General features: G+C 43.6%; 2 protein-coding genes and 1 long non-coding RNA gene across 10 annotated transcripts in view; 1 reads left to right on the forward strand and 2 right to left on the reverse strand.

The window, feature by feature from the left end:
• Positions 1-2,146, reverse strand: part of MLNR (motilin receptor) — a 35,388-nt gene extending 33,242 nt beyond the window's left edge. The window contains exon 1 of the mRNA XM_073546105.1: positions 863-2,146. Coding sequence (XP_073402206.1) covers positions 863-1,649 — 787 coding nt within the window. The 5' untranslated portion in view covers positions 1,650-2,146. The remainder of the gene's footprint in view (positions 1-862) is intronic.
• Positions 1-6,892, forward strand: part of LOC141049557 (uncharacterized) — a 69,398-nt gene extending 62,506 nt beyond the window's left edge. Inside the window, exon 3 of the long non-coding RNA XR_012220389.1 lies at positions 5,082-6,892. This is a non-coding gene — a long non-coding RNA (uncharacterized lncRNA). The remainder of the gene's footprint in view (positions 1-5,081) is intronic.
• Positions 6,893-9,338: 2,446 nt separating this feature from the next.
• Positions 9,339-27,421, reverse strand: part of FNDC3A (fibronectin type III domain containing 3A) — a 344,582-nt gene continuing 326,499 nt past the window's right edge. For all 8 annotated transcript variants that reach the window (XM_073546112.1, XM_073546108.1, XM_073546110.1 and 5 more), the window contains one exon: positions 9,339-13,341. In XM_073546112.1, coding sequence (XP_073402213.1) covers positions 13,027-13,341 — 315 coding nt within the window. In that variant the 3' untranslated portion in view covers positions 9,339-13,026. The remainder of the gene's footprint in view (positions 13,342-27,421) is intronic.

Genomic DNA, 27,421 nt, shown 5'->3' on the forward strand with positions numbered 1-27,421 from the left:
AATATGTCACGAGAAAACAATGTCATAATCACCAGGATCCATGAAAGCGTTCCAGAGTTATGACCTCATAAAGGTACAGTGGTCAGAATTGTAAAAATTGGCCCGGTAGTTAACGTGCAAACCACCCTTGGTAGTGAAGGGGTTAATAAACAATCTATGCTGTTCTATAAGCACAACACTACCCTATGAATAATTGTTCTGTGCTCATATAATTTGGGTCAGCCTATGTAAACAGGTCACTAAACGACTGCCGATATCATTGCATGTAGCCAGTTGGAGGTCATATATTGGCCGCAGTCAGCCAATCTAAATTGGCCCTAAGAAAACCCTGGTACATTAATATTCAGTGATATTATTAGCGGTTTGTCACTATTCATATGTTCTAAATCTCTTAACAGATAGAATTTCCTCTTCCCGTAAGGCCTCATTTAGATGCAAGCGATTGTTCTTGTATGCAAAAAAAAAAATAATAAATGAATGATCTTTATCAGTGTTTGGTCTGTAGGTCTATTTTTACCTCTAGAGTTTCATTTGTTTTTTATTTTGCATACAAAAAAATTCTCTAGCTTCTCTTATCAAAAAGGAAAATCAGATGGAAGATGGGTAACATGAGCGCGGTCCAATTTATTTCACGGACCTCTAAACTTGCTGAATTTGATCCGTAACTCGGATCAAAATTGAACACATCTCCATGTTTTGGTGTGAACCGCTAGGTCTGCAAAAATACACAGACATGTGACCATTACATAACCTATAATAGGTACGAGTTCTACCTGTGAAAAACTTGTACACAAAAAACTGTCTGAATAAGCCCCAACAGTGTATTAAAGAAAAAAAAAAAAGTGTAATGTTGGGCACTTACCTAGAATTTTGACCGTTTGTTTGTGGCACTTTTCTCGGTTTGCTGCATTTGGACCTCGGAGATTGTTTTTACTTTTCCACAGTTTCTTACCAATAAAGCCATAAAGAACAGTCAGACATAACATAGGAAAGAAAAAATAGACCGTTGTTACCCACGTCATGACGTTAAGGAGTCCAGATTCCATGGCGTGCTCTGTAAATTTACACTCCCAGCTCATTTTGGAGGAAGTGGTGTAGTTGTGAATTTGTACAATCTCAAACAGGTGATAAAAAGGGGCCGCCGACAACAATGCAATGACCCATAGAAGAACAATGACCATCTTCACCCTTCTCTTGGTAATGAAGACTTTGGCTTTAAGAGGGAAACATATAGCTAGATATCTCTCAATGCTCAACGCTGTGATATGCAGAATAGTGGAGTACGTACATCCTTCACTAATGAGGTACAGAAATTTACAAAGAAATCCCCCAAAGATCCAAGGTATAGACCTCCAGAGACGGTACAAGTCAAAAGGCAAGCAGAGGAGAATGATCAAGTCGGACACAGCCATGCTGGATAAGTAGAAGTTTGTGGTTGTGTTCATTTCTTTATATCTTTTAATTATAATGATAGTGATGGTGTTCCCAAAGATCCCAGCTACCATTATGACCAGACAGATTATGGTCAGTGGGATGAGTATTCGGATGGGGAAAAAGGAGCACAAGTTTTCTGTGCATGGTGGAAGGTCGTTATCATAATAGTAAGAGACTTCACTGCTTTCATTACTTCTTATGGAATGGTTCTGCATGATTGAAATCAGGAGAAAATTTCACCGCGCAGGCTCAAACCGATGATGATCGTGAATTATAGGTCTCATTGAAATTGAAATATTCAAAAAATTACAAGTTCTGAATGTTCAAAAAAAGCAGAATTCATCATGGGACATTAGCGACCCAGGAGCAATCTCGTGTCTCGTATCTGCTATAATCAGCCCCCTTATCAGTTCTTCTAGGTCTCCTCAGTTGGATTAAACTACAAAGATGCGTTGTTTCCAGCTGTAGTATGCATAAAATCCCTTGTGCTGCCGAGACAAAGGACTTCCTAAACGTGCAATGACTCTTCAAAGCAAATAGGTTCTTCTAGGAGGAGAGAGACATTCGTTTCATCTAGCAATGAACATTGGAAGTAGGTATTCTGCTTTCCAAGGGAAAAAAAACATTCCTCCAAAGCACAAGCAGCCAGGAGGAGATGGGTTTAGGATGAAGTCTGTTGTGCAAGGTCTCTGCACACTGGCTGCAAATAACTGATGCGTCCAGAAACAATGTCTCCACCCCAAAGATTCATCACTTCTTTGTAGTATACGCCTCCTGTTTTCATTCATTCCTACAAATGGGGATATGATTAAAGGCACCCTGTCCTCTGACTCACGCTGATCGTGGCTTGGAATCGGTGCACGATTGCAGCTAGGTATATTTCTCTCTGAACCAATCCTGAACTTCAGAGACAATATAGTGAGATCTGGCCGGAGATCTTCCAGGTGATTGACAGTTGCTCTCTCATGTGTACATAAAGGCCCTGTCTCACTAAGCGATCTCGGATGCCGGTATCGCTGATCGCTGGAAGAAACCTCTGGACATTTCTTTGGTCGCTGGTCTCCCGCTGGCCAGCACGCATCGCTGTGTGTGACAGGCGGGAGACCAGCGATCAGCTGTAAAAAATAATTAAAAAAAAAAAAAATATAGTTATTCTCACCTTCCGACGTCCTGTTCAGCCATCCGGCCTCTCTCCACGCTCCGGCCCCAGTGATCCTTTGCATGAATGACCGCGAGATGTCACGGTCTCGAGGGATAACAAAGTCTCGCGGTCATTCATGCAAAGGATCACTGGGACCGGAGCGTGGAGAGAGGCCGGATGGCTGAACAGGACGTCGGAAGGTGAGAATAACTATATTTATTTTTTTTATTATTTTTTACAGCGATGGCCAGCGATGCCGCACGCTCGGCATCGCTGTGCTGACCGCTGGTGAAGCTGCTCACCAGCGATCACATAGCGACTTACCAGCGATCCTGACACCTTGATATCGGTGTCGGGATCGCTGGTAAGTCGCTTAGTGTGACGGGGCCTTCAGAGTCCTAGCAATTACCTGGAGCAGCGTTGTGAAGAGCTGGTCAGGGACGGAGCGGGACTAATCTCATCTCCAGCTGCATCTTCTAACTTTTTTTGGGACCATGGTTGGAGACAAGACCAGTCTTGCCCTGTCCATTGCTCGCTGTTCCCAGCACTGCTTTCGTGCAGGCTCAGATTCCTGCTGCCCATGGTTTAGGCATCATGATTCCGATGACAGGTTCCATTTAAAGCAGATCTTCGGCCAGATTTCACAACACAAACTGCATGCATAAAGAGAAAAAAAATAGAACTTTTAAGCCAGATGAGGCTGCTGTACTTACTTTAATAATCCACTTCAAAATGGCCGTATAATCTTCCCCAAGTGACTCCGCCATCACTGCTGCCTGCGCTATACATTTTTCCATGATGAATTCTTTACTTTTGCACAATAGTGTACAACGTTTGTGGCAAAATGTATTGTAAAATTTATTTGGTATAGGAAATAGTTTCAAAATGAATAATAATGAAAGGTCTTATCATGCGCTAGGAGATATAAATCCAGTGACTAAATAGGGGGAAAGGGATTTATTGTGTCATGTGATGAAAACATAAAATACAATTTAATCTCTACTGGTCTGGTATACATGCCAAATCCTGTGCCACTGAGCCACATCCACCAATAATTTACCACTTTTCTATGGAATTCATTTGAATCAAAGCATATATTCAACTATAACTGATAACGAATACACAATGACTGACTATATGAACATACACACGTAGCCACAAATCACAGATATAATTTAGTGGGTATCCCAAGACCTATGAAAATTGAATAACCACCGCTCCAAAATAAATATACATATAACTGTATAAAATAAATGGGGAGTGACAGAACAAAAATTCATAAAAAAGCATCAGACGAAGAGACGAGTGACCGGTATATAGGAATCCTTGAGAAAGCTAAGGCGAAACATACGTTGCATCATTTGGTCAGTCTAATTTTATACATATGGTACGTTTGCATTGATGTTGAATTGGTTTATTGAATATTGGGTCACCCTTACCTCATGTGAGATATTCTGGGTTAATTCTCCCTCATCTCTTCTTGCAATTTTATTTTTATACTTTATTCTAACTAACCGCCAAGAGCAAGCGACACTACTCTCTTTCTTCTCCTGGACCCGTCTTCTGCCTTCAACACTGTGGACCCATTCCCTCCTGCTACAGATTCTCTCATCTCTTGGCATCACAGAATTGGCCCTATCCTGGATCTCATCATACCTAACAGACCAAACATTTAGTGTCTCCCTCTCACACACCACCTCCTCACCTCGCCCCCTGTCTGTCGGTGTTCCTCAAGGATCAGTCCTCGGACCCCTACTCATCTCCATCTACACCTTCGGCCTGGGACAGCTCATAGAATCCCACGGCTTCCAATACCACCTCTACGCCGATGACACGCAGATCTACCTATCTGGACCTGACCTCACCTCCTTACCAAAATCCCACAATGTCTGCTATTTCAGCCTTCTTTTCTGCTCGCTTTCTCAAACTGAACATGGACAAAACTGAATTCATCATCTTTCCCCCATCTCACTCTACCCCTCCACCAGACCTATCCATCAATGTCAATGGCTGCTTGCTTTCCCCAGTCCGCATGCTCGGTGCCTTGGGGTGATCCTCAACTCTGCGCTCTCTTTCAAACCACATATCCAAGCCCTTGCCTCCTCCTGCCGCCTCAAACTAAAAAATATTTCCCGGATCCGCGCATTCCTCAACCATGAAACCGCAAAAACACTTGTGCACGCCCTTATCTCCTCGACTACTGCAATCTCCTACTCTCTGGCCTCCCCTCCAGCACTCTGGCACCACTCCAGTCCATCCTACACTCTGCTGACCGACTAATCCACCTGTCTCCTTGCTATTCCCCAGCCTCCCCCCTATGCGAGGCCCTTCACTGGCTTCCTATTGTCCAGTGGCTCCAGTTCAAAACCCTAACCATGACATACAAAGCCATCCACAACCTGTCTCCTCCATACATCTGTGACATGGTCTCCCGGTACCTACCCACACGCAACCTTCGATCCTCTCAAGATCTCCTCTACTCCCCCCTTATCTCTTCTTCCTACAGCCGCATACAAGACTTCTCCCGTGCTTCCCCCATACTCTGGAACTTTCTGCCGCAACACATCAGACTCTCCCCAACAACGGAAACCTTCAAGAAGAACCTTAAGACCCACCTGTTCCGACAAGCCTACAGCCTGCAATGATCCTCAGTCTACTGAACCACCACACAACCAGCTGTACCCTCTGCTAGTGTATCCTCACCCATCCCCTGTAGACTGTGAGCCCTCGTGGGCAGGGTCCTCTCTTCTTCTGTACTTGTGTGTCCCTTGTCTTACATATGTTTATTGTACTTGTCTATATTTCCCCTTTTCCCATGTAAAGCGCCATGGAATAAATGGCGCTATATAAATGTATAATAATAATTCTATAGTCTTGTATGATATTTTCTCAATGTGTAACCTGTATTGGACTCCGATTATATACCAGCCATTCATGTTGTCCCCTCACTTTTTTTTTGTAAACTGTTGTTCTGCCACTCCCCACTTATATTTATTATCTTTATATCTAAGTGGGTGTCGCTTTTTTTTTTTTTTTTTAAGTCTTTACTACCTAAATAGTTATTAAAAATGCATTTGTTTGGTCCATTATTGCTTCTAAACACATTTGTCATATATACAGGGGACATTTCTATCATACGATGAACATATAGTGTAAGCTTGTGCTTACACCACTATTATTTCCATCTTGGTTGTTTGGATATTTGTCTGACATGAGAAACATTTTGACTGATTTTGATAAAAAAAATAAAAATCCTTATATGTCCCAGAGACTGAACTGTGAGAGCGTGATTATTAATTAAAAATGAATTTAAAGTAAAAAGAAACGAGCAGGGTATGGAACCGGCTAAAACGAATTACTGGTCCTTCATGGATACATGATGCTCATGCTAGCCCTATATTTGCGGTTCTGCTTTATATTCTACTTTCATGAAGAATGTGGCTATAAACAGACATTTGTAAGAATGCTTAATTTTCCATTATTTCAATATATCTATAAAAAAATAGCAATTTCCATTAGCAGTCTCTGAACTGTAGGTGGGCTAAGCACAAAAGATCAACTATACACCATGCAAGGGCTAGACAAAGTGGTGTGCCACCGGACAGTACTGGGTATTCACGCCCAATAAATGGCAATCCCACACGAGGCAAATACCACAAGACACGGTGCTCAGATGATATTTATTCCCATGACTATACACACAGGTGCAGAGGAGAGGTGGCACAAGAAAAGATCACATGACCCCAGATCTTTTCACCATTGAGCTTCTCTGTCCAGTCAACCAAATAAGTTATGTAACTATGGTGTAAATTTTCTACAACTGTAATAGCCGCACATCTTACTGACATCTGCTTCTGTTTAAAGTGTTGGGCGTACAAAATTAAATTTAGCGATGGCATTGAGTTTCTGGGAGTCCCAGGGGTGAACTGATAGTTCAAAAGAGATGGGAACATACTTTAGTGCTTCATATTCCCTCAGAAATGTTATATCTAAACTTAGTTTATCAACAACATTAGAGAGTGTGAGAAATAATAGTACCGTATATGTAATGCATGTAGCAAACCAGAACCACAAACCAGTAAAAGGAAAAACAAATACGAGGCCATCTCCACCATCATAATCAACTGAAATGGTAAAAAAAACCCAGACATCTAAAATAAAGAATGAAGCGACAATGCAATAGATCCTAATTAAATGTACTATTATTTTGTGTTCACAACTTTCATATTGTTGATAAACTAATTTTAACCTCTGGCGTCTTCTCTTCCTCTTTCAAACATGCAACCAACTCTATATCCAGCGATCAACCCATATCACTACATCCATTCACCTCCCGCTTTCCGATTAATTACAATCCAGTGTCAGGCCCCACTCTATGGCTTTGGTTAGATCTGTGTCAGTAAAGGACCTGCTAACTGCAAATCAACAAAAATGTTAATTCATGCCCTCATCATCTCCTGCCTCAACTACTGCAACATCCTGCTCTGTGTGGTCCCATCTATAGCACTCCTCTAATCCATTCTTAACTCTGCTGCCTGAATAATCCATCTCTCCTTTGCTAATCCCCTCAGTAGATTCCAATTGCTCGGACAATTCATTTTGAAATAGTAATAATGACCATAAAAATTGTGTCTTTTATACATCCCTGACCTAGTCTCCCTATAACTCCCCACACTTAATTTCTGGTCTTATATGTGCTCACACAAAAATATCCAGGATTTTTTCCAAGCATATTCCAAACACTGCAGCACACTGTCTTCAGTAAATCAGTAAATTTAAGCCTTCAGAGGCAACCTGAACATCATTCTCTTAAGAAAGGCCTACAACCGACATTAAAACTTCTATCACCTCATTGCTACCTGAGCTGTTCAGACATCTTATCTTATTGCCTCCTTCCCCAATGACTTTCAAACTCAAGAGGGCAGGGTCCTCTGCACTAGGTCTGTCACCGTTTATATTTATTGCATTTGTATTTTATATATGTATTATATGTATGTCAGCCCTTGCCGATCAAAGTCAATTATTAGGCCTTATTTGAGAATTGAGAAATGTATCCCAAATATGATTCTTATGTACTTAAGATACCTCTGATGGCCAGCAATCTGTAAAAACACTGAATTAATGTTCCCAGGAATCCAGTGCCTCATGAAAGGAACTCATTTATAGATCACTAAGGCCCCGATTCCTCATCATTGTTCATGGGGGCTGTGGTGGGAGTCAGACGCTCTTAATTCATTAAAGACGCACGCCCTCTTAAGGAATCAGACATGCAACCCAGCATGGACTTCTCCACAAATCTTCCTCCACTCAGGAACCGAAGTAATATTTCTGGAGTAAGACACAGCCTATAGACACAGTTCCCCTCAAAATCTTATCCTTAAAGACCGTCGTTCTAGTAGCTCGAACATCAGCCCGTAGAGTAAGCGATATTTAAGCCCTATCTGCAGGACACCCATTCACAAAGATCCTAGATGATAGTTATCCGAAAACCTGACCTGGCCTATTTACCCAAGGTAGCATCTCGTTTCCACAGGTCCTAAGTGTTAGTCCTTCCTTCCTTTTGCCCAAATCCTAGTAAAGAGGAGGAATTTCACACTCTAGATGTTAAAAGATGTATAGTTCAGTACCTGGAGTCCAACCAGAGGTGTAGGAAGGATCTCTGTGTGTGCTTTCAGGGACCGAGGAAGTGACTCAAAGCATCCAAGAGTACCCTGGCAAGGTGGATAAGAGATGTGATAGCCCTTGCCTATTCATCTACCGGGAACACCATTCCAGATGGCTTAAAAGCTCATTCCACAAGGGCCATAGCAACCTCATGGGCAGAGAGGTCAGAGGTATCGATAGAACAAACCTGTAAGGCGGCCACCTGGTCATCACCTTTAACCCTTTTTTGAACACTATTGATTTGATCTAGCCTCTACATCTGATTTGACCTTCGGGAGAAGGGTCCTTCAGGCCGTGGTCCCTCCCTAAGCTTCCAATCTCTGTAATTCTCTCCGTGGTGCTGTCATGGGGGATTGAGAAAAACATAGTTACTTACCGATAACAGTGTTTCTCAGAGCCCATGACAGCACCCGCTTATTCCCTCCCATCACGCGTGGTGAGCACATTTTAATGTACGGAGCGTTTTATGTATAGGCACGGTGTTCTCTTCCTGATAAGCAATACTATAATGTATATATATTTTTTGCTGTTGTCACTAACCTGAAGGTCCTCCGATGCTCTGTAAACCAACTGATGCGAGGGAGAGGTACCGCCCTTTTATCCGTCATGGGGAATTGAGAAAACGTTTCAGCTTTTCAAAGTGATTTCCACCAAAGTTGTGAAGTAATCACTTTGATGATTCAGGGCCTAAATACTTACGGGTCTGTGGACATGTAGCAAAGACAATATCAGACAGTACAGATGCCACTGAGGTAGAGGTTTTCTATTTTTTTCTCAGCTTAAGGATGAATGATTTTCTAGATTTTTATCATGTTTGTCATTTTTTTTCTCTTAGAAAAAGCTTGCCATGTTACTCATAATTAGAGCTGTGTAAATTGTTATACAGCTCATCCCTTGTCTTATAAGACTATAGGAATATGGTCACATGCACCTAATTTAGGATAATGTCTTGGACTGTTTTTGCAACGCAATAAATAATGGCTGTATTAAATAAAAAATGCTAGAAAATTTTTTAAAATACGAAAAATCATAGTGAATAAGACGCTGAAAATGTAAAAAGCCAATCTGCCAAATTGTAATAAAAACAACACACAAGAGAAAGAATTATACAACTTTTATTTTCCACAGATTTTATAGAATTTTGCTACATTGTTTATGTATATTTCTATGCGATTATACATTATTCCTTTTTATGAAGTCCAACATTATACAATTTATAGGGATAGGTTTGGTAGTTGTGTACCTATAAGATTTTAAAAAGAATTTTTTTGGAATGTACAGTGTATGAGGTAAAATTATTAAGGTTAGATTAAAAATTTAGCTTTTTTTCTTATTTCTGCAGATATCTGCACTGAGACTCAGCGGCAGATGCACTATTAAATGACGTTTACTATCAAAAATAGGAATTCATCTTGAATTTTGCTATGAAAAAAACAAGTCACTTTAGATCATCTTTGAGTGACCTTAAATTTAGACATTCAACCGTGTGGAAATTTCTGGGCAAATACACACCACCTCATTTATACTGGCCAAACATGGCACATACAGAAGGCTCTAGAAAAAAAAAATACATATATACCCCATAGATCATTTTCTGTGAGAACATGTTAACGGGTACATAAGAAGATGACAAAGGAAGAGAAGAGAGCAGAGGTAAACGCACATCACGATTCATAGGACAGAGCATTGTTACCACCAGAGGACGGAAATTTTAACATCTGTTGAAACAAAACAAACTAAAAAAATCTACAAAACACATTATTTGACACAAACAATTACAATACATGCCCATTACTACTGCAGAAACAGCTCTGGAAAAGATCTTCATAGCGAGAATTAGCCGCTTAGTTATCCAAGAGAAGTGCTCATTGACATTAAAATGCTAATCATTCCCAAGAAAACTAAAACCACAGTGATTCACCACCTCCTGACATAGTGGAGAATAAATAAAGAGGACGAGGATGGGTGCGGGATCGGACTGGATGGGTGCGGGATCGGACAGGATGGGAGCAGTAAGGTTTCCATTACGGTTCATATACGCTGGCAGTTCATCGATACCCGGGCACAGAAGGTGCCCAATATCATACTTCATTCTGGTCAGTCGAGAACTTACATATGTAAGCTCACAAAACAGGAGAAAATTGCAAAGTGCTTCGATGCAACACTGACTACATGCGATTAACTTAACAATTTGGTACAAATTCAGGACAGACGTTACATTAAACAAGTTCCCCCCCCAAGAAATAAAGCAGCTTAAAAAAAGGTTTTCGTTGTGCAAATTACAACATTTTGCCGTTAAGTTTTGGTGAGAGATATAAGAAACAGGAAAAAAAAAAGCTACGCTAGAATCTGAGAATTGATGTAAAGAGGGCAACCACAATGGCAGGGCAGCTATAAGACTAGTGGTAGCCCATAAACCTATATTCTAGTTAGCTAAAAGTGCTGAGACATACCTGAATTTCCAAGAGTAATCTTAAGTGGTAATCCTCAAGCCCTGTATGGCATCCAAAAATAAAGAAATACATAAATGAAGGAACTGCCATAGGGATCTAGAGGAGAGAAATGGATGGAATTTTTTTTGTTGGTTAGGTTGATCTCCTCATGGTAGAAGCATAGAATTGTTGGTTGCCAAGAAATAATTTAGCACCAGCCTTACCAAATCCAAACCATTCTTAAAACTGCATATAAGAATAGAAAGGTGGCACAAGGTAAAGGTGATTCATGCTAGGACTTTATGAAACCCGCAACAATGGTTATAAAGTAGGGAGAATGTGGGCTTTTCTAACTAAAGTTTAGAAATAGTCAAGAGTCCTGAATCTGATTTGGTCCTTCATCAACCATTGCAACCAGGAAATAAAATAAACCCACCTGTGTAGTATTAACTAAGCATACGTGCCAATAAAAGGCAAACTAAAATAAAACATACACATCTGTTTCATCCAAAGCATAAAATAAAGAGGATCTGTCAGATTTCACAATGCAAACTGTATACATTAAACAGATCTGATGAGGCTGGTATACTTACTTTGAAAGTAATCCAAGTTAGAAAGGCTGTATAATCCATTTATTAAAGTAAGTATTTCTTAAGTGCAACAGAGGCTGTACTCAGGAAATGCTTATTTTAATATCAGGTGGGGAAGTTGTCAAAAAGGATTATACCGCCATTCTGACAGAGTTTCAAAGTAAGTAAGATGTGGATTCTGCTGTGGATTTTATCCCTTTATAAATTGAAATCCACAAATAAAAAATTGGCAGCGGAGATTGACCTGCTGCATATTTAAAGATCCACACTGGAGGTCAATTTCCATGAGAAAAAAATAAAAAACAGCATGCCGATGAGATTTGTTGAGATTTCATCCACATTGTTGGAACTGTAGTTCACATTTCCATCCCGTTCACTTATACATCTTTATTATATTTGTATCTTGTGTCAATCATTACACTAAGTTTATCAGCTTCTAAAATAAAAAGGTACATTTTTTTCTTTTTACCAATTTTAGTTCGATTAGAAGGCTTTTCCCCTATATGAGTCGCACTATAGAGTTACTATTCTCACAGATGAATTGGGCTTTTACACCACCTATTTTTGCATATCTGAAAATTGGTAGAAGTAAAAGTGTAAATAATCTGTTTCTGATGTCGATACTAGAATGTGGCCGGCTGGGACGCCTTACAGCTTTCCCCCCTTGCAGAATTACGTGGAGCTGGTGTTACTAGCAACGTCATGGACCAGACACCGTGTGGTTGAGGTCATGGTTTGGCAGAGGATAATCAATCCACTGGATATGTGTTCTAAGTGTTGGGGATGCAGAAGAAGGGGCTGGAAAAGTCACAGTCCTGAGAGCTCAGTAAGACATGGACACCCTAGTTATCAGAGGAGTTACAGCCCACTAGGTCGTACTGGATTCCTCCAACTCACCAGACTAGTTGTCTACTAGTCACCATTATGGCCATCTGTGATATTCCTTGCATCTGGTTAAGGCATCAACCTTTCCTTTATTCTTAACAGCAGAATTTGTCCGTCCACATATTATGTCCAAAGGTTCTTTGTCCAATTTCGAAAAATGAGGTGGCGTCTGCTACTATATTCAGGCAAAGGTAAACCTGCTCATCTTAAAATAGCTCAATTCCTACCATGTCTTTGCAAGGCATCAGAATTCCAATGGATCCTCCTTCGGGAAAGCAGTCGTCCCATCTGTCATATGCACAATACATACCGTCTGAATTTCTCTTATTCCCCATATTAATTGGTTAATTTGACATACTATTCTAGAAATTCCAGTTACATTTACTGCCTGAGATGAGATAAAATTACTGAATTTTGATTGAACCCCCGTTACCGCCAGAGGGCAACACATCGGGCAGCAGCGAGGGTAGATTTAAGACACAGAGGAGGTAGAAGTACAATGAGAAGAACACCCCCACTTTTGAAACAAAGGATTTTTTTGCAGCACTTTAGGTGACCCTTTAATAAATCTCTATCATCCTTGCACACGGTCAGTCATTTAACCATGAAAGAACGGAGGAGCGTTGGACGTGTGTAAACATTACACCACATGGCATATGAGTCGAGGTCTGTGCGGCTCAAGACCTTCAATAGGACAAGCTTTGTGGCTGACAGAAGTGACAACATGACATGCTACATTAGTCCTGATGCTGTACTACATGCCACAATGTTTTCTTTAAAAGCAAGATCATTTTGTAAAACAAAAGGTATGTTTTTCTTTAATAGATGTAAAGTAAAAAAATAAAGTATAGGAATCAGAATAAAGCTAAATGTGGATTCTTCACTTTATGACAAAGTATTGGATAATGAAGGCAATCAGGATAGAAAATGTAGCAAACAGCACGAGGATGACGGCAGCGCACTGCTCGTCGCTCAGCGTCCTTGTTGTCCTTGTGGGTTCAGTAATGTCTTTGCTGGTGTTGCTTTGTGACTCGTTCTTGTGTGAGATGAAAAGGACTGTGGCACTGTAAGGACCGGTCAAATCCTGAGGTCCGGCAGCATCTTGGCACTGGCGAATGGCACATACGCGGAATCGATATTCACAGTTCAAATGGAGGGCAGAGTATCGGTGCGATGTATTGGGTCCCTTATACGCCTGTAAGAGAAAGGATCATGTGTCATTATCAGATCAAAGCGTTGAGGTTGTATTTGATAAGACACAATTGAATCAATATAACATTTAGGATCGGAATACTGTATATACTCGAGTATAAGACGAGGCACCTAATTTTGCCACGAAAAACTGGTTAAGCTTATTGACTCGAGTATAAGCCGGGTATGCATTGTCCCCTCATCCCTGTATGCACGGACACTTATCCCGTTATCCTTGTATGCACGGACACTTATCCCGTTATCCTTGTATGCACGGACACTTATCCCGTTATCCTTGTATGCACGGCTCCCCGGACCCCGTCCTTGTATGCACGGCTCCCCGGACCCCGTCCTTGTATGCACGGCTCCCCGGACCCCGTCCTTGTATGCACGGCTCCCCGGACCCCGTCCTTGTATGCACGGCTCCCCGGACCCCGTCCTTGTATGCACGGCTCCTTATCCCCTATGCTTGTATGCATGTTTCCTATTAAAAAAACCAAACAAACATCCTACTCACCTTCCTGCGCGTCCTTGATGCATCTCATTCCAGTTTCAGCAGCTCTTCCTGCAGAGCAATCACTGTCCCCGCTCATTAAGGTAATGATTGTGCACTCCACGCCTATGGGTGTGGAGAGGTGTGCATATTCATTACCTTAATGAGCGGGGCTACGTGATCGCTCGGCCGGAAATGCTGCTGGTGCCGGAACCAACGAGATGCAGTGCCAGTGAGGGTGCACAGGAAGGCGAGTAGGATGTGTGCTGGAAGCCGGCGGCTGCGGGTGTCACTGTGCGTGCTATAAGAGAAATGAATATTCATTTCTCTTTAGCCACAGGCACAGTTACAGCCACTGGCTCCTGCCTCCTGTGACCTGCTGCTCCCCCTCCGACACTCTGGTGCAACTGACTCGTGTATAAGCCAAGGGGGGACGTTTTCAACACAAAAAAGGTGCTGAAAAACTCAGCTTATACACGAGTATATGCAGTAGTTATTTTGCCTGATTCATCAAAGCTTTTACACCAGTATTCTGGAGTAAAATCTTTGAAGAATCGCGCAATTTTGGCGCAGCGCGAGGCTGTGCTGCAATTTTGGGACTTTTTGCATTCTACCGCAATTCTCACCCTGCTCCAACAAAGTGGCCAGAGTTGAGGAAGGACGGGGGTGTGTGGGTGGGGGGTGGCAACCGGCGTTTGTCAAATTCATGATGAGCGGCGGTGTTTGATACACCACAAATTTTAATCCAGAAAGGACTGGAATAGAATTTGGGAAGGCCCATACAGCAGAGGTGTCTATCTGCCTCTATAGTGTTGCAGTATATATTACAATAGATCAGACGATCACAAACTCAGGTCCATTAGGGTGGCAAAAGAGAATATATATGTCCAAAAATATCACCTTGCTCCCAGATAAAAAAAAAAATAGACATTCTAGAGAATAAAAAAATATATATAGATTTGGCATAGTAGTATCCATAAAAGAGCAATTTATTGGAATCAAAATCACTCCAAAAAAAAAAAAAGAGTAGTGCATCGACAGAAAAATGTAAAACGGAACAGGAAAATGGAAACACAAATACGAAATTCTTTATAACCACTAAAATAATAAAGCTTATAAGTCCGCATATGCCGGTTTGCTCCCCACAAGCGGAAGATTTAGGCTATGTGCACACGTAGCGTTTTAAAACGCTCACTAAAAACCGCACTCCTTCCCAGAAATCGCGCGGAAAAAACCACGATTCACCGCGATTATGATCTCGATTTTGCCGCGATTTTCGCGTGCGTTATTCAAGCACTTTCCAAGCGATTTGAAGCATCGCTTGGAAAGTGATTGACAGGTTGGTCACACTCGTCAAACATAGTGTTTGACAAGTGTGACCAGGTTTTTTACTATTGAGGCCGCCTATGCGGCATCAATAGTAAAAGATAGGATGTTAAAATGCTAAAATAAAAAATCGGGGTATATTTACCTTCCGGCGTCCCGCGCTGCATTCCCGGGCCTCAGCGTTCCCAGTAATGCCTTGCGAGACCTGTGATGACGTAGTCTCGCGTTGCTATAGCGATCTCGCGAGACCGCTAGAGTCACGCGAGACTACGTCATTACAGGGCCTTGCCGCAAGGCATTACTGGGAACGCTAGGCCGGGAATGCAGCGCGGGACACCGGAAGGTAAATATACCCCGATTTTTTATTTTTTTATTCTTTTTTTTACAGGGGTATGGTACCCAGGGCCTGGAGGACAGTCTCCTCTCCTCCACACCGTGGGTACCAACCGCACGAGACGCTTAACTTCCCGCATGGTGGGCATAGCCGCATGCGGGAAGTAAGCGATTCTCATGCATTCCTATGGGTGCGGAATCCCAGCAATTCTTTGCGATTCTGCACAAAAGAATAAGCATGCTGCGATTTTTTACGCGATGCCATTCCGCCGCGGAAAAAAGCGCAGCATTAGCACAGCATGTGCGGAATACCATAGGAATGCATGGGAGGCGTTCTGTACATGATTTTTAAGCGTTTTCGCGCTGAAAATCGCGGCAAAAACGCTTAAAAATCTCTACGTGTGCACACAGCCTTACCCCTTAAACCACCTATTTTATATAAATAACAGACTACCCCTTGAAGGACAAAAAAGAGACAGGCTTGAAAGCCCCTGAAGTTTTCAGCTGCCGTAGACTCCATGTCCTCAATAAACTAGTTAACAGAGCACGTATTAATAGGATTAGTCGTGCAGGAAGTCTTATTAGTTAATGTAATACAGTCCTGTTTGCTTTGCTAAATTAATATACTTTGCAGTGTTATATTTTTAAAAATGTAATTCAATAACATGAAAAATCGATATTTGGCATCAACAGCTTTCTTTCTTGCATCTGACATAAAAGTCTGGTAATGTATTAAACCTAATTACAACAGCAAATATATGCGCAACCAACACAAAGATGAACCAGTTGTAGGGAAACTATTAAGATGTACGGTAGAACTAAACATTGTAATAAAGCCTAATGAATACATCAGTATTGATCTCTGGAGAGGAAGCCTACACTCATTTGTATCTTGGCTGATACTTAGGCTTAATAAGATTTGCTTTTTTTTTTTTTTAGTAGAAATGTTCCTTTCGTTTCAGCCATGAACACACAAGACAACTTATGGCTTCAAATCTGAGACATCAGAAGTTGTCTTATGTGTGTTCATGGCTGAAATGAAAGGAACATTTCTACATATGTAAAGGTGGGTACAATCCTCACCATCCCCCCCCCCCAAAAAAAAAACAACAAAAAAACTAAAAAAGATGGCAAGTAATACAGCAGCATGTAAACGTTGTGGCACCCGTCGTCAAAATTACTGTTATTGTGAATAGTTAAGCAAGTTGAAGGAGAAATGATCTCCTAAAGGCCTAAGGTTAAAGATGACACATTTCCTTTGTATTTAAGGCAAAAAAATATAATACTGTATATTGTCATTTTTTATGGATGTTGAAAATCACAAAAAGGAAAATGAGTCAATGCAAAAATTTCTTTTGGAGGGGCGAAAAGCCATTTCGCTTTTCCAGAGCCTTTTCGAACATTTTTCATAACATTTAGGATCACATTTATCCGGAGCTCTACACTTACTTTTGGGTTTCTGTCTAAATTTCCGAGTGACGCAATTCAGATGAGGATCCATTCATTCTGAGGATTCAGATGACGGATCCATTCACTATAATGAGGCAGCAGAGTTAAGGGGGTTTTACACATAGCGATATCGCTAGCAATATCGCTAAAGCATCACCGATTTGGTGACGCAGCAGCGATATCGCTAGCGATATCGCTGTGTGTGATACTTACCTCCGACCGGCTCCTCCGCTGTCTGACGTTGATCGTGCAGCTCCATTTCTCGTCGGGCGCTTCCTGCTGGCGCCGACGAGCGACGCGTGGACGCGGACGGGAGGACGTCAGGATCGCAGTGTCTGAAAGGTAAGTAACGACCGCTGTATCGCTGCTGCATCGCTGTGAGATCTGCCTGTGTGGCAGCTCACTAGCGACCATTTAGCGATGCACCAGCAATCCTGACCGAGTCGTATCGTGGTCAGGATCGCTGGTGCATCGCTAAATGTAACCTTTAGGCTGAGTTCACACGTGGCGTTTTTTCGCATTTCCGCGGCGGTTTTAACCGTGCGATTTTGCCGCGAAAACGCGAAAAATAAGCATCCCATGCATTCCTATGGGATTCCGCAATGCTGTGCTAATGCTGCGGTTTTTACCGCGGCGGAATCGCTTCGCGGTAAAAAACGCAGCATGCTCATTAATTTGCGGAATTGCGGCGATCCTGCACCCATAGGAATGCATTGTTCCGCTTACTTCCCGCATGTGGCTGTGCACACCATGCGGAAAGTAAGCAGAACAATTGCGGATGGTACCCACGGTCCGGAGGAGAGGAGACTGTCCTCCGGGCTTTGGGTACCACATCCCTGTAAAAAATAGAATTTAAAATAAAAAATATTGTTATTCTTACCTTCCGGCGTCCCGCGCAGCCTTTCTGCCTCTCTCCACGCTCCCGGTCCCAGTAATCCTTTGCAAAAATGCCCGCGATGACGTCCAGTCTCGCGGTCATCGCGAATTACCGCGAGACATAGCGATCCCGCGAGAACAGACGTCATCGCGGGCATTTTCGCAAAGGATTACTGGGAACGGATGCGTGGGACGCCGGAAGGTAAGAATAACACCATTTTTTTTTTTTTTTTTACATTCTATCTTTTACTACTGATGCTGCATAGGCAGCCTCAGTAGTAAAAAGTTGGTCACACTCGTCAAACACTATGTTTGACGAGTGTGACCAACCTGTCAATCAGTTCTCCAAGCGATGCTACAGATCGCTTGGAAAACGCTAGCATTTTGCAAGCTAAATACGGTTGCAAAATGCTAGTTTTTCCACGGGAAAATCGCGGGAATTTAAAATGCGATTTTCCCGCGGAATGGAATTCCGGAATTCTCGCGGTAATTTCCACGAGAGTTCCGGTACGTGTGCACTTAGCCTTACTCTGGACTCCGTCTGGAATGTTCAGTGGTGTCCTTTTCGGAAGTGCACAAAACTGTGGTGGACTGTGCTTTTATGCAATCCTAAAAAGACGGACACAGTTCCACCATCTGTGACGCAGTTTGCCAGCTTCCGTATTAAGGCCTTAATATCAACCAATACCTTACATATATGGATATGTTTTTTGTGCACTTTTTATATTTCTTTCAGGGTGCAGTTGGGCCCAAATGGTTCTGCAAACTTGTGGCCTCTCTTCACATGGGATGCATTCTAGTTGGCACTGGGCAGCCCCCCCCTTATATGGTGTTACTAAGAGGTTGTGAACCAGAAGCCCTGCATTCCCTGTGTGAACACTGCCACATGCGGATTATTTCTTCTGCAATGGTGTACCACACACCCAATCCCTGATTGTAGGCTGGCTGTTTCATTTGGTATTTATGCACCTGTGCAGCTGCCATTTTACTTGGGTCCGCTGCACCCTGTATTAGTGCAGATGCATTTAGGCCTGTCTGGTTTGTATCTGAATTTTTTGGTGGATTTTTTCCTCTTTTTGAGGTTTACAGTGCCACTATCTGCCTTCATTACAGGGAATCTTTCGCTGGGGATTCTGTCTGAATCATGTATTGCAGAGATTTACATGGAAACCCTGGTGTAAGTGCTCAGCGTAGAGCGCAGGATAAATGTGCACCAAGCCTTACTGTGATCTCTGGGAGGCAGAATGAAAAAAAAAAAAAATCAACAGCATGTGAATTGCTGACAGTGCCAGCCGCCGGCTTCCAGCACATATCCTACTCGCCTAACTGCGCGCCCTGGGTGCTGGCACTGCATCTGCTCCGGCAACCGGAAAAAACAAACAAATAAACAAACAGGGATAGGTGATAACGAGCCATGCATTAAGGGCAGGGACGGGAAGGCATGCATATACAATGACAGGGACAGGGGGAGGCATGCATATACAATGACAGGGACGGGGGGAGGCATGCATATACAATGACAGGGACGGGGGGAGGCATGTATACAATGACAGGGACGGGGGAGGCATGCATACAATGACAGGGACGGGGGAGGCATGCATACAATGACAGGGACGGGGGAGGCATGCATACCAGGACAGGGATGAGGGGACAATGCATTCCCGGCTTATACTCGAGTCAATAAGTTTACTTCGTTTTTCGTGGCAAAAGTAGGTGCCTCGGCTTATACTTGAGTATACACGGTAGACTACTTTATTCTTCGGGTTGGTGCGATTACAGTGATACCAGATTTATTTTGGTGTTTTTATGTTTGGCTGCAGTCACACACTAAAAGACGCTTTTATTGCAGCATTGCCATATTTTGAGCTATAATTTCTCCACGTTTTGGCCAACAGTCATGTGAGGGCTTATTTTTTGAGGGACGAGTTGACATTTTCGCGTACATGACATTTTTTTATCTCATTGTATTCCGATTTTTGGGAAGCAGAATTAACAAAAAAAACAGCAATTCAGGATTTTTTTTTTTTTAATGCCGTGCCGCTTGTGATAAAATTGGTAAGGCAATTTTATTCCTCAGGTCAGTACGACCACAGCGATACCACAGTTATATTGATTTTTTTATGTTTTTATGCTTTTACACATTGAAAGCCATATAGAAAAAATAATTATCTTTGCATCGCTTTATTTTGAGAGCTATAAGTTATTTTTTGGCTGGTTGAGCTGTATGTTTTTTTGGGGACAAGATGACATTTTCAGCTATACCATTTTTATTTATATTTGTTTTTTCGATGCATTTTAGTCCACTTTTTGTTCAGCGGTATGATAGTAAAGTGTTGTGTTTTGCCTTTTTTTTATAGTTTTCATTTTGTGCACTTTTATTTTGCTTTTTTTTCTCTTCATAAAAATATTTATTTATGAGTACTAAAGTATTATACCGTCCAAAAGTTTGGGGTCACCCAGATAATTGTGTTTTCCATAAAAACTCATACTTTTATTAATCAAGAGTTGCCAAATGAATTGAAAATCTAAACCAGACATTGACAAGGTTCGAAAAAAGATTTTTATTTGAAATAATTTTCTCCTTCAAACTTTGCTTTCGTCAAAGAATGCTCCCTTTGCAGCAATTCCAGCATTGCAGACCTTTGGCATTCTAGCAGTTAATTTGCTGAGGTAATCTGGAGAAATGTCACCCCATGCTTCCAGAAGCCCCTCCCATACGTACCATACGGTCAAGCTGCTCCCAAAACAGCTCAATGGGGTTGAGATCTGGCGACTGCGCTGGCCACTCCATTACAGATAGAATATCAGCTGCCTGCTTCTTCCATATATAGTTCTTGCATAATTTGGAGGTGTGCGTTGGGTCATTGTCCTGTTGTAGGATGAAATTGGCTCCAATCAAGCGCTGTCCACAGGGTATGGCATGGCGTTGCAAAATGGAGTAATAGCCTTCCTTATTCAAAATCCCTTTTACCGTGAACAAATCTCCCACTTTACCAGCACTAAAGCAACCCCAGACCATCACATTACCTCCACCATGCTTGACAGATGGTGTCAGGCACCCTTCCAGCATCTTTTCAGTTGTTTGGATTGTGATCCAAACATCTCTAACTTGGATTCGTCTGTCCATAACACTTTTTACCAATCTTCCAATGTCTGTGTTCTTTTGCCCATATTAATCTTTTCCTTTTATTAGCCAGTCTCAAATATGGCTTTTTCTTTGCCACTCTTCCCATGACTCTACTGTGAATGCTAATGTTAATGTGCTGAATGTGCCTCCAACAGTGGAGGGAAGAGGGAGTGAAACCTGATGGTAAGACGAGATGCTGAAGCTGGGGGTGATCCAAGTGTCCAACAGCGCTTGGGCTTCGCCTGTGCCTGTAGTCCTCATCCCTAAAAAGGACCGAACTACGCGGTTCCGTGTGGACTACCGGGGGCTCAACGCTGTGACAGTCACCGATGTGTACCCAATGCCGCGCATCGATGACCTGCTCAATCAGCTGGCCGGGGCCAAGTACCTGACCATCATGGATCTGAGCAGGGGATATTGGCAGATTCCCCTGACCCCTGGGGCACGGGAACGCTCTGCCTTTATCACCCCATTCGGACTGTACAAGTCCACAGTGATGCCATTCAACATGAAGAATGCCCCTGCCACTTTTCAGAGGATGGTCAACACGCTGCTCGAGGGACTTTAAGGGTATGCGACCGCATACCTAGATGACATTGCCATCTTCAGTCCCACCTGGGAGGATCACCTAGAGCACCTGGCGCAGGTGCTCGGGCTGATCCAGAGAGCAGGCTTGACCATTAAGCCGGAAAAATGCCAGCTGGGTATGAGTGCGGTCCACTACCTGGGACACGGGGTAGGTGGGGGATCTCTGAAGCCAGAGCCCGGGAAGGTGGATGCCATCGCATCCTGGCCCACCCCCAGGACCAAGAAGCAGGTTATGTCCTTCTTGGGGACTGACGGGTACTATAGGAGGTTTGTTCCACACTATAGTGCCCTGGCCAACCTCACCAAGAAGAAGCAGCCTGTTGCAGTCGACTGGACAGTCGCCTGCGAGACAGCTTTCCAGGCGCTCAAGACCACCCTTTCTAGCTCTCCTGTACTACAGGCGGCCGACTTCACGCGGCCGTTCGTAGTGCAGGCCGACGCCAGCGACTTCGGCCTCGGTGCTGTGCTCAGCCAGATCAACACTACGGTCCATGAACACCCCGTTCTGTACCTGAGCCAGAAGCTCCTGCCGAGGGAAGTGGCCTATTCCACGATGGAGAAGGAATGTCTGGCAATTGTGTGGGCCCTGCAGCGTCAGCAGCCATACTTGTACGGACGCCAATTCACTGTGGAAACAGACCACAACCCCCTCAGCTGGTTACACACGGTCTCTGGGATGAATGGGAGGTTGCTACGCTGGAGCCTCGCTCTCCAGCAGTATCACTTCACCATTCGCCACAAAAGAGGCTGGGACCATGGTTACTCTGATGGGTTGTCCCGGCAAGGAGAGGGTGCATGGGGGAACACAGGAATGTGATACCCCCTAGCGCCCTCTAAAGTAGGGAGGTGTGATGAAGAAAGCAGGATTTAGTGCTCCAATGTTGAATAGCAAGGTCTTTTATTATGATGAGATAAGGCCCAAAACAGAACTTCAAAGCTTAAGTAGGAGCCACGTCAGCATGGGGCAGGAAGGTGCCTGGGGGCTTCAATTAGACTATACCTGTCAGCTGGACACAGAAATACACATCCATTATCTCTCCCAGCCACTCCGGCTCCATCCTAGGATTATGAGCGCACCTTTCGAGTTATAGACTCATAAAAAATATCCGTGTGACCCTGAGGAAATCGTGCATCTGGCAGTGCGACTCCTGAGTCGGTGAGGGCTCTGGGACCTGAGATAGAGATTGGCCCTCCACAGCGACCTAATGGGGCCATGTTTGCTCTCCACACGACAGGAAAAACAAACCGCATTCACTGGTACCTCTCGTGTCCTGATCCGATCATGCTGTAGAAAGTTACCCCCTTTCTTAGGATATTGGGAATAAGTTCTGCAGGGAGCTAAAGGGTGGAGATTATTAGCCCACCCTCTGACACAGGGGGATGAACCCAGCATGCTTAAGAACTAGCAGCACATGGCAGAGAGTCTCACTCTCACTGAAGAACCAGATGATGATGATCTAAGAAGGACCTGGGAACAGATCTGCCAAGGGGAGCAGCGGCCCACGCTTTGGGGTCTGTCCAGCAACAAAGATTCTTATACCTGTGGACTGCAGAGCTCCCGGCATCCACATGCAACCTACAACCTGGCAAATTGACCTCCAGCTTAATACCTCTAAGTCTTGTACCCTTATTGTTATATTTTACTCTGACTGCAAATCCACTGTAATTCCATTGTATAGCTTACTGTTTATTTCTGTAATTATCTAGTGCACCCTTAAGGGAATTAAACCATAAAATTAATCTTGGGCTGATGCTTTTACTCTGATTACGAATCTTAGAATACCAAGCGGGTAACAGGACATCCTCCCCGGCGGCCATTTGCTCTAGGTGCAGTTCCCTTACTGACCTGAGACACAAAGGGGGGTGCCGGAGAGCTGTGCCTGTGTAGTTACGTCAAATTGGTGACGTGGGAGGAACTGATCTTTCCTTCACAATTATAGTTTCTGCAATCAGCCAAACTGTTTTCAGCTGTGCTAACATTTGCACAAGGGTTTTCAAGGGTATTCTAACCATCCATTAGCCTTCTTACACAGTTAGCAAACAAAAAGTATATTTTCTTGTTCCTTTTTTTTATTTTTCACTTGCAAAACGTAATAACCTTTCAGTCCTTGCAGACACAAGTTAGTTAGATCATGCACTGCGCATGATCTAACTATCTTACTAGGGCCTGGTGACCCGGATGTTATCGGGTCACCATGGCAATGATTGGGCCCCCGCAATGACGTGCCAAGTTATAAGCTGACATCCAGCAACGATCGTGCACGCACAGAACCTGTGCGCGCAAATAGCTTTGTTACCGACATCTGTGTTTCTCGGAACCCATGACAGCACCACGGAGAGAGGGGATCCGCCATTCAGGGACAAGAACCTACAGATAAAAAGGGCGGTACCTCTCCTCCGCCTTCAATTGGTTACAGAGCATCAGAGGGTCTCCAGGTTAAACAACTGAAATATATACACATTAATATTGCTTATTTATCAAGAAGCACCGTGCCTAAACAGAAACACTCTACAATCAGTAAAACGTGCTCACCACACTCGTGAAGGGGAGGGGAATAAGCGGGTGCTGTCATGGGTTCTGAGAAACACCGTTATTGGTAACTAAGCTATTCTCTCTCACCTGACAGCACCGCGGAGAGAATTACAGAGATTGGTAGCTTAGGGAGGGACCACCGCCTGAAGGACCCTTCTCCCGAAGGTCAGGTCAGACGTAGAGGCTAGATCTAATCGATAGTGTCTGAAAAAGGTTGAAGGTGATGACCAGGTGGCCGCCTTACAGATCTTTTCTATTGACACCTCAGATCTTTCAGTCCATGAGGTCGCCATCGCTCTTGTGAAATGGGCTCTCAACCCTTCCGGGATGGTATTTCCACTGGTTGAATATGCCAGGGCAATCCACCTTGCCAGTGTACTCTTAGATGCTTTGAGTCCCTTCTGAGGTTCCTGGAAGCACACAAAGAGAACCTTCCTTCCTATATTTTTTGGTGGCCTCCAAGTACTGTACTAGACACCTCTTCACATCTAGTGTGTGGAATTTTTCCTCTCCCTTATTCTTAGGAATTGGGCAGAAGGAAGGAAGGAAGGACTACCTCCTGGGACCTATAGAAATGTGATGACACTTTAGGTAGATAGGCCGGGTCAGGTTTTAAAATGACTATCCTCTAGAATTTTTGTAAAAGGTGGTCCCGCTGACAGGGCTTGAATATCGCTCACCCTGCGATCTGATGTTAGTGCTACCAAAAGTATCGTTTTTAATGACAGGATTTTCTTAGGGATGCTGAGTGAATAGGTGCGAACGGAGGCCCTGTCGGTGTGGACAGTACAAGATTCAGGTCCCATGACGGGAACCTTTGACTAGCTATTGGCCTAGACCTGGTTGCCGCCTTAATGAATCGTACCACCCAAGGGTTACCTGCCACATCCTGGTTATAAAGGGCGCCCAAATCCGCTACTTGTACCTTTAGTGTGTTGACCGCCAGACCCTGTTCTAGGCCCTTTTGCAGAAATTCGAAGATCTTATTAATCTGGACCCCATCCTGGACTTTTACCCCAGAAGTGGATAAGAATTTTTTCCAGGTTCTCCCATAAGCTCTCATCGTAACCGGTTTTCTACTTTTGTAATATAGTGATCAGGTTCTCTGAGAATCCCCTGTCCCTCATCAGTGCCCTCTCAAATTCCATGCTGTTAAATGGAGGTTCACTGCCCAAGGGTGTAACACCGGCCCCTGAGATAGCAGGTCCGGGAGATCCGGTAGGATCCATGGGTCGGTTACCGAGAGCATTCTTAGCCAGGAGAACCAGGTTCTTTTGGGCCAGAAGTGGGCTATTAATATCATTCTTGTCCCATCTTCCCTGACTTTCCTTAGTACTTCCGGAATAAGAATGATCTGGGGAAAGGCATATGTTAGGCTCTGTGTCCATGGGAGCATAAATGCGTCCAGAGCAAGAGGATTCCCCCTGGGGTCTAGGGAACAGAATGTTTCTACTTTTTTGTTCCTGAAGTAGGCAAACAGATCTATGTCCTGGGCCCCCCACATTTTTACAATCTGCTGAAAAACGGACCGCTTTAGGACCCACTCCCCTTGCCACAATTGGGTGCGGCTCAGAAAATCTGATCTTTGATTCTCTATGCCCCGGATGTGTAGTGCTGACAGAGATAGCAGGTTTGTCTCTGCTAGTTTGAGAACTTTGGAAGATGTGTCCATTAGGGCTCGGGACCTGGTTCCCCCGATGATTTATATAGGCCACTGTGACTTGATTGTCCGAAAATATGCGGACATGATGACCTTGGAGCAGGTGTAGGAAATGTGTTAACGCGTGGTCTACTGCCAAGAGTTCTTTCTGGTTCAAGGAGGCTTCTAATGCTTGACCTTCCCATGCACCCAGAATCACCTCGCTGTTCATGTGCGCTCCCCATCCCGTAGGACTGGAGTCCGTGGTAACTATGTGTGTTATTTTTGTTACCCAGGGGATTCCTTTGGAGAGATTGTCTTGGTTCCCCCACCAAGCTAGAGAATGAACAGTTTTTGAATTTACGGTAATGCAACCCTCTAGGTGGCCCCCTACTGCTGACTGGATCGCTAAAACGTCCCATTGGAGATCTCTCGTGTGTAACTGAGCCCATTGGACTGCTGGCAAGCAGGCGGGGAGAGAACCCAGCAGTGACATAGCTTTCCTTAACGTCATGGAAGGATTTTGGATTTCTCTTATTTGAGCAATTTTCTCCTTCTTGCGGTCCGGGAGGCGACACTCTTGAATGTTTGAGTCCAGCATTAGACCCAAGAATTCTTGCACTCTGCTGGGCTCCAATCTTGATTTTTTTCAGATTTAGGAGCCAGCCCAGGCTCTGTAGAGTGTCCATCACCCTGTCTCTCTGTTCCCAGCATTTTTGAGCCGAGCTGCTCGCTATTAAGAAATCGTCTAGATACGAGATTATTATTATGTCTTGCTCCCTTATGTGGGCCATCATTTCCGCTACTATTTTGGTAAAAACCCATGGAGCTACAGATATTCCGAACGGCAAGGCTCTGTACTGGAATTATTTTACCTTGCCACTTATTGTGATGGCTAATCGGAGATATTTTCTGGAGTCTTTGTGAATGGGGACGTGATAATAGGCGTCGCTGAGATCTAATACCGTCATAAAGCAGTTCGGGAACAAGATCTTGGTGGTGGACCTGATTGACTCCATCTTAAAGCTTTGATTCCTGACATATCTGTTTAATTTTTTTAAAATTTATGATTGTCCGAAAGGTGCCGTCTGGTTTGGTCACCAGGAAAAAAAGGGAGTAGAATCCCCTGCCCCTCTTCTGAAGGGGAACTTTCTGGAGGACTCCTTTTTTTACCAGGCTTAGGAGCTTGCTTTCTAGAGCTTTCTGCTCTTGCGTACTGGATCTTAGTGGGGTCGTTATGAACTTTTGAGGTGGGAGAGAAAGGAAGTCTATTCTTAAACTCTCCTGGATTAGATTTAATATCCAGGGGTTGTTTGAGATTTTCTTCCAGGCTGGAAGGAAAAGGGTTAACCTTCCCCCCACCCTGGGCAAACTGCCACTTAGGGGGCTTTTTGTCTCAGGACGAGTTACCGAAGAGAAACCCTCTTTCTCCAGTCTTCCCACTTTCGTTCCCTCGGTGGTCTCCTCTGAAAGAACTTCCTATTCCGAAAGGGCCTCTTGAATGCTGCAGGTCCCAGGTCTGGAAACCCGTTTTTATCCCCTGCCTTCTGGAGGATGTCGTCTAACGTCTCCCGAAAAGGAATTTCCCTTCACAGGAGATCGAACACAATTTCATTTTAGTCTGTAGGTCCCCTGGCCAACTTTTGAGCCATAGTGTTCTTCTGGCTGCATTTGAAAGTGCTGCTGCCTTGGACAATAATCGTACCGAGTCGGCCGATGA

The sequence above is a fragment of the Dendrobates tinctorius genome, unplaced genomic scaffold (assembly GCF_039654945.1).
Source record: "Dendrobates tinctorius isolate UK_male_01 unplaced genomic scaffold, ASM3965494v1 ptg000145l, whole genome shotgun sequence".
NCBI classification, from domain to species: domain Eukaryota; kingdom Metazoa; phylum Chordata; class Amphibia; order Anura; family Dendrobatidae; genus Dendrobates; species Dendrobates tinctorius.